Source organism: Mercenaria mercenaria, chromosome 16, assembly GCF_021730395.1.
Source record: "Mercenaria mercenaria strain notata chromosome 16, MADL_Memer_1, whole genome shotgun sequence".
NCBI lineage: Eukaryota > Metazoa > Mollusca > Bivalvia > Venerida > Veneridae > Mercenaria > Mercenaria mercenaria.
Window position 1 is genome coordinate 60,833,165 of NC_069376.1, and position 6,000 is coordinate 60,839,164.

The 6,000-nt window shown below is 35.4% G+C and overlaps 1 protein-coding gene across 1 annotated transcript in view; it reads right to left on the minus strand.

The window, feature by feature from the left end:
- Window positions 1–5,300, minus strand: part of LOC123540221 (hydroxysteroid 11-beta-dehydrogenase 1-like protein) — a 37,204-nt gene extending 31,904 nt beyond the window's left edge. Inside the window, exons 1-4 of the mRNA XM_045325056.2 lie at window positions 5,132–5,300; window positions 4,154–4,284; window positions 2,625–2,723; window positions 1,641–1,854 (exon numbers count right to left, since the gene is read on the minus strand). Of these exons, the coding sequence (XP_045180991.2) occupies window positions 1,641–1,854; window positions 2,625–2,723; window positions 4,154–4,284; window positions 5,132–5,204 (517 nt within the window). The 5' untranslated portion in view covers window positions 5,205–5,300. The remainder of the gene's footprint in view (window positions 1–1,640; window positions 1,855–2,624; window positions 2,724–4,153; window positions 4,285–5,131) is intronic.
- Window positions 5,301–6,000: the final 700 nt, after the last annotated feature.

A 6,000-nucleotide genomic window follows, 5' to 3' on the forward strand; every position in this document is an offset into this window, starting at 1 on the left:
CCGTAATAATTACAGCCTAAACGGGTTTCGTTCAATGCCCATGAACAACATACACCAAAGGCGAAAAATTCCAGAGACACAACGATTGGCTGCCTGGGTCCTGTTGTTTAATAGGTAACGTCATGACGTGAGATATTTCCTTTTATCGTTACATTAAATGATTTGATAGGGAAAACTTAGTGCGAGATAAACTTTTACTTATCCGTCAGCCTTGATTTAACCCGTCTCTTACCTGGTAGGTACAATTTTACAGGATGTTCCCAATGTAAAGCGTGCATAGACAGTCACTTTGTCGTCAGAGATCAATAATTCAAAAAAGCTATGAAACTCTGGTTTAAAATCAATGCGCGTTGAGGTCTCTGGCCTCTTTGCAACAACTCTGGATATCGAGGACAAGGTCGGTCTTAGATCCAATTTTGCATATAAATTGTCGATAGAAGGTAAAGGTAGAATTAATTCAGTACTGACATTTTCAACAATTTCACGACACCATAGTTTTAGACCGAATCACAGTTATATAATATCGATCTGCTACCAAATTTACCTGCTACTGAATTAATTTACCTTCAACCGACTTTACCTGCTACCGAAATTACCAGCTACCGAATCAACCTCTGCAACCAAAGCTACCAGCTATTGAAATTTACCAGCTACCGAATCAACCTCTGCAACCAAAGCTACCAACTATTGAAATTTAACTGCTATCGAATTTACCTGCTACCGAAATTACCAGCTACCGAATCAACCTCTGCAACCAAAGCTACCAACTATTGAAATTTACCAGCTACCGAATCAACCTCTGCAACCAAAGCTACCAACTATTGAAATTTAACTGCTATCGAGTTTACCTGCTACCGAAATTACCAGCTACCGAATCAACCTCTGCAAACCAAAGCTACCAACTATTGAAATTTACCAGCTACCGAATCAACCTCTGCAACCAAAGCTACCAACTATTGAAATTTACCAGCTACCGAATCAACCTCTGCAACCAAAGCTACCAACTATTGAAATTTAACTGCTATCGAATTTACCTGCTACCGAAATTACCAGCTACCGAATCAACCTCTGCAACCAAAGCTACCAACTATTGAAATTTACCAGCTACCGAATCAACCTCTGCAACCAAAGCTACCAACTATTGAAATTTACCAGCTACCGAATCAACCTCTGCAACCAAAGCTACCAACTATTGAAATTTACCAGCTACCGAATCAACCTCTGCAACCAAAGCTACCAACTATTGAAATTTAACTGCTATCGAGTTTACCTGCTACCGAAATTACCAGCTACCGAATCAACCTCTGCAACCAAAGCTACCAACTATTGAAATTTACCAGCTACCGAATCAACCTCTGCAACCAAAGCTACCAACTATTGAAATTTAACTGCTATCGAGTTTACCTGCTACCGAAATTACCAGCTACCGAATCAACCTCTGCAACCAAAGCTACCAACTATTGAAATTTACCAGCTACCGAATCAACCTCTGCAACCAAAGCTACCAACTATTGAAATTTAACTGCTACCGAATCAACCTCTGCAACCAAAGCTACCAACTATTGAAATTTAACTGCTACCGAATCAACCTCTGCAACCAAAGCTACCAACTATTGAAATTTAACTGCTACCGAATTTACCTGCTACCGAAGATAACACGATAACACTTCCGTTGCTCTTTTCGAGATGAGGCAGCGAGTACGAGGCTAGGTGGACGTAGGACTCAAAATTTACAGTCATCACTTTATTTACCGACGTCAAATTCTCTTTTGAACCTTTCCATACACCGAGAGGGAAATAAATGATATGGTTCAATACTAATACATCCAAACCACCCAGCTGTTGAACAGCGCTCTGAAATGAGAGAGATTTTTCACGATTTATACACATGTACTTTTATTTTAGGTAAACCATGGAAAGAAGTCACTGAAGTGCTTGAAATCCACACATTTGCTTTGATCTAGCTCTTAAACATGTTCTACAATATAAAGAAAATTGAGAGTTTCAAAATTATTCGATAAACAGAAACTTTCACCTCTTACATTTTTTGCGATAAACCAAATCGTGACGCTGCATTTGCAACACATAAGATAAACAGCTTAAATATATCCACTGAAATAGTTAATTTTAGATACTAATTTTATATGTAAAAATCCTCATCAAATTAATTTTACTTGATGAAGTGTCTGTACAACAGTCATGAATTATAATGATAAAGAACTTTCAGTGTTGAGAGGTGTTGCACATTTATACTGTATTTAACTATGACTATATTAGGTGTGAACTTGTTACCTTTTCTACGATAAACAAGAAAGTTTGAATCGCATAATGTCACCACTGTAACTTTTTGTATGTTAAACAAAATGTTTGAAATCGTATACTTTCACCCATGTCAATTTTTTTTTTCACACGCTGTGCTATTTTCAACGATAAATAGAAATTAAGAATCGTCCGTGAGAACTTTCAGTTCTTTTGCATTCATCTCTGTAACATTTCTCAGCATAAACAGAACTTACGGAGTCACATACGTTCACTTTTTGTTATCACATTGCAAACATATATTTAATTTTCTTAGGTTTTTAAGATATTTCAGTTCAGGACTGTTGTAGTATGAGTTTATTTACCTCTATCACATTTTCAATGGAACCCAGCTCCATCATATCTGCGACGGCATAACCATAGGTCTGCTCTACTGTGCCCAACTTTCGGCACTTCTGAAGTACCTGAAATTAAAATACAAAGCTGGTAAGAAAAATTTCACATTACACATGAAATATTCATTTTATATTATGTTTTTCTTACCTTAACATTTGTTGTTTCATTTTTGTCATTATTAGTAAGTGTATACATATACGTATCTGTTTGGTTTGCAGAAAATTCTGACAGCTCCGACATGACGGTAATATGCTATAAACAGGGAATGTTAAGTTAGTATCTTCTGTACTTTAATTTAATGGCAACTTTCCAGGTTTTGGTGGCGTAGAAAGACCTACCCAGTAGCCCCTCCGTATTATTATTTCATCATGGGCGGGTACTTAGGTAGAATAAGCGGCCTTCCGTTAGCCAGTTGGGTGGCTTCTTCACATGAAGAATTCAACGCCCCGAGTGAGATGGCAAGTAATTCAAATGTCAACGACCTGAACCATTCGGCCACGGAGCCCCCGAGCCTTGAGAACAGAGAGACAAACCCAAGAATTTCAAGCACACAAAGACAAATAATATTCTATTTATCCTGTCATCCATGTGACATATCGAGGAAAACATATTCATGATCAACCAAATATTTTATCATGCAGCTAGTGATATCTGCCGCCATAAAAAATGCAATGTTGTCTATTCGATTTTAGTTTATTCCGTTGTATTCTTTCTATTCCCTTCTACTTCAAAGGGAACGGTATGTAGGCAGTTTTCTTGATTAAACGACATTTTCACTTTTTTGTATATGTAGCGTTTAAAAAATAGCCCTTTAACTTGCTTTAACGAAATAAGATACAAAAATATGTTTTCCTCGCTATGTCACATGGATGACAGGATAAATAGAATATTATATGGTTCAAGTAATTAGCATCAAACTCGTTCGTGTAATAAAGACATAATATCCGTGGCCTAGCATTTATAATTTTTGACTACGAATCCCTTGCCTCTAAAAACTGTTGGTTCAAGTAATTAGCATCAAACTCGTTTATGTAATAAAGACATAATATCCGTGGCCTAGCATTTATAATTTTTGACTACGAATCCATTGCCTCTCAAAACTGTTGGTTCAAGTAATTAACATCAAATTCGTTTATGTAATAAAGTCATTCAGGCGGCAGAAGGAAGGCTTGTATTTCTATCCGGGTACCAGTCCATTCCTGAAAGTATGACAAAATAAGTGTAAATATGCTGGACAGAACACATAAAATAAACTTTTTCCATGCTCCGCTGGGAGAGAATAAGTTTGTAAGTTCGATCACTAGACAAGTAGACACGATGAATCTGTAAATATATGACAGAAGAGAACTGTTCTCCACGGAAGTTGACATTTTCTTGCGAAGAACTATATAATAAGTTCAAATGTTCCAAAATCGAATTATACTGCTAAAGTTTCTATTGACATACCTTCGAAGAAAGGCATCAAATCTAACTTCAAAGAATAAACTACAAAACATACCTCTTTTAACCTGTTTTCCCGCCTGGCTGTTATAAATATATTAGCCCCTAGTCTTGCATAATGATAGGCCAGTTGTTCTCCTATACCCGTGGAAGCCCCTGTCACAACTACACGTTTTCCCTTCACTGTCCCTTCAATTAAATGAAAAAAGTATAATTTTATGTAAAGAACAACATGGACCCGTTTCACAATAGAACCTAAGTTTGATCGTAAGGTGAGTCTTTGATAGGTATCTTAAAATATTTTATACAGATGTCACAAGTTGAACCAAAACAGTGTTGATGATCTTATTTTAATAAATAGCAACAAAGTTGTCTTTTTTATTTATGTTGAATACATATTGAACAATGCTAAAGTGGAAGAGTGGGAATGAGAATGAAGGGGAGTCATATGCTAAGGCATTTCTCTACGCGATGTTAAATAAACGTTAGTAAATAAAAAACAACAACAAAAAGTATTTATTAAATAATAGACCGCATGTATAATACACATAATCGTATCATTTTGTTAGGGAATATCTGGAGTAAAACGTGGGTGAGTGGTAATTTATATTGTATTTCATTCTGTTTAATACACATTTATGAGATTTATATGTTAAACAAAGTATCTGCATATTATGGTATTTATCGATTATACGACAAAAATAGATTTGGGTAAAGTTTAACAGTCATATGCTGATCATTTCAGGTGGTAAAAATATAGAATAAAATATAGAAATATAAGTTTACATTATCAACAAATATCTTGCTTAAAGTTTAATGCAATTAAGTTACTAAAGGAAATCAGAAACGATCATAATATGCACATAAACCTATCCTAATACTTTTATATATATTTACCAGCCACTACATGCACAATACACATTTATTTCAAGCTACGTCCTGTCATGATCCGGACATCATGAATACACATTAACAGTACCCGTTACTTCAAATCAATAGACTAAATAGCAATATTAAAACTCTTCAAAACGTGTACCTGGGTCGAAATCGTCTATTATCCAATATCCCAGAATAATCCCACATAATACCACTAACACTTTCTTTATCATTTTAGCGTTCTGTAAAAAGTAAATAATATTTCACTGCCCTAATTGATTCGCTTTTCAGCAGGAAGTAGCAAAAATGGTACATTGTATAACACATTTCATGGCATACTACAAAATGTGGAGTGGTTTCTGAAATGTGATTTTTCAGTGAGCTTTGAGTAATATTTAGGAGGCAAAATCAAAGTCAAAATCAAATGTTTTGTTCATATCAGATGTATTGATTATATGACGAAGGTAATAAAGAAGGCAAGTAGCGTAACGAGGAGGTTTTGGAGATGCCGCTGGTGCTGTTCATGATGATGATGATGATGATGATGATGATGACTGATAATTATTACTGCGTCATTGGATGATAATCATAATGTTCATGCAAAGCATGCTGATATTGCCTTTGTCAATATTTCTTTTATAATGAGGAAAATTAGCTTGTTACTTCCCTTGAAATGTTGTATGATAAAGCGCAATGATAACCAAATGTAACATTGGTCCCTTTCAATTGGATTCCTCTGACTTTTTCGTTATAACCTTTGTCCAAGATATTGCGGTAAGTCAAAATAAATATACTTTTTATGTGTAGGTTTCTAAATAAAAATGATTACTCGGACCTAAATTTGGCAGAGAGTCACTTAAAGAAAACATGTCCTTAATCATTTTCCAATCCAATGGAATTTAGTATATAGATTGCTTTTGAAAATTACAAAGAAGTCAACGATAAAAACAGAGGAAGGACCAATCTACTTCTTGGACATAATCAGGGGAAGTAACTGACTAATGTTCCCCATACTGATGATGAGAATCC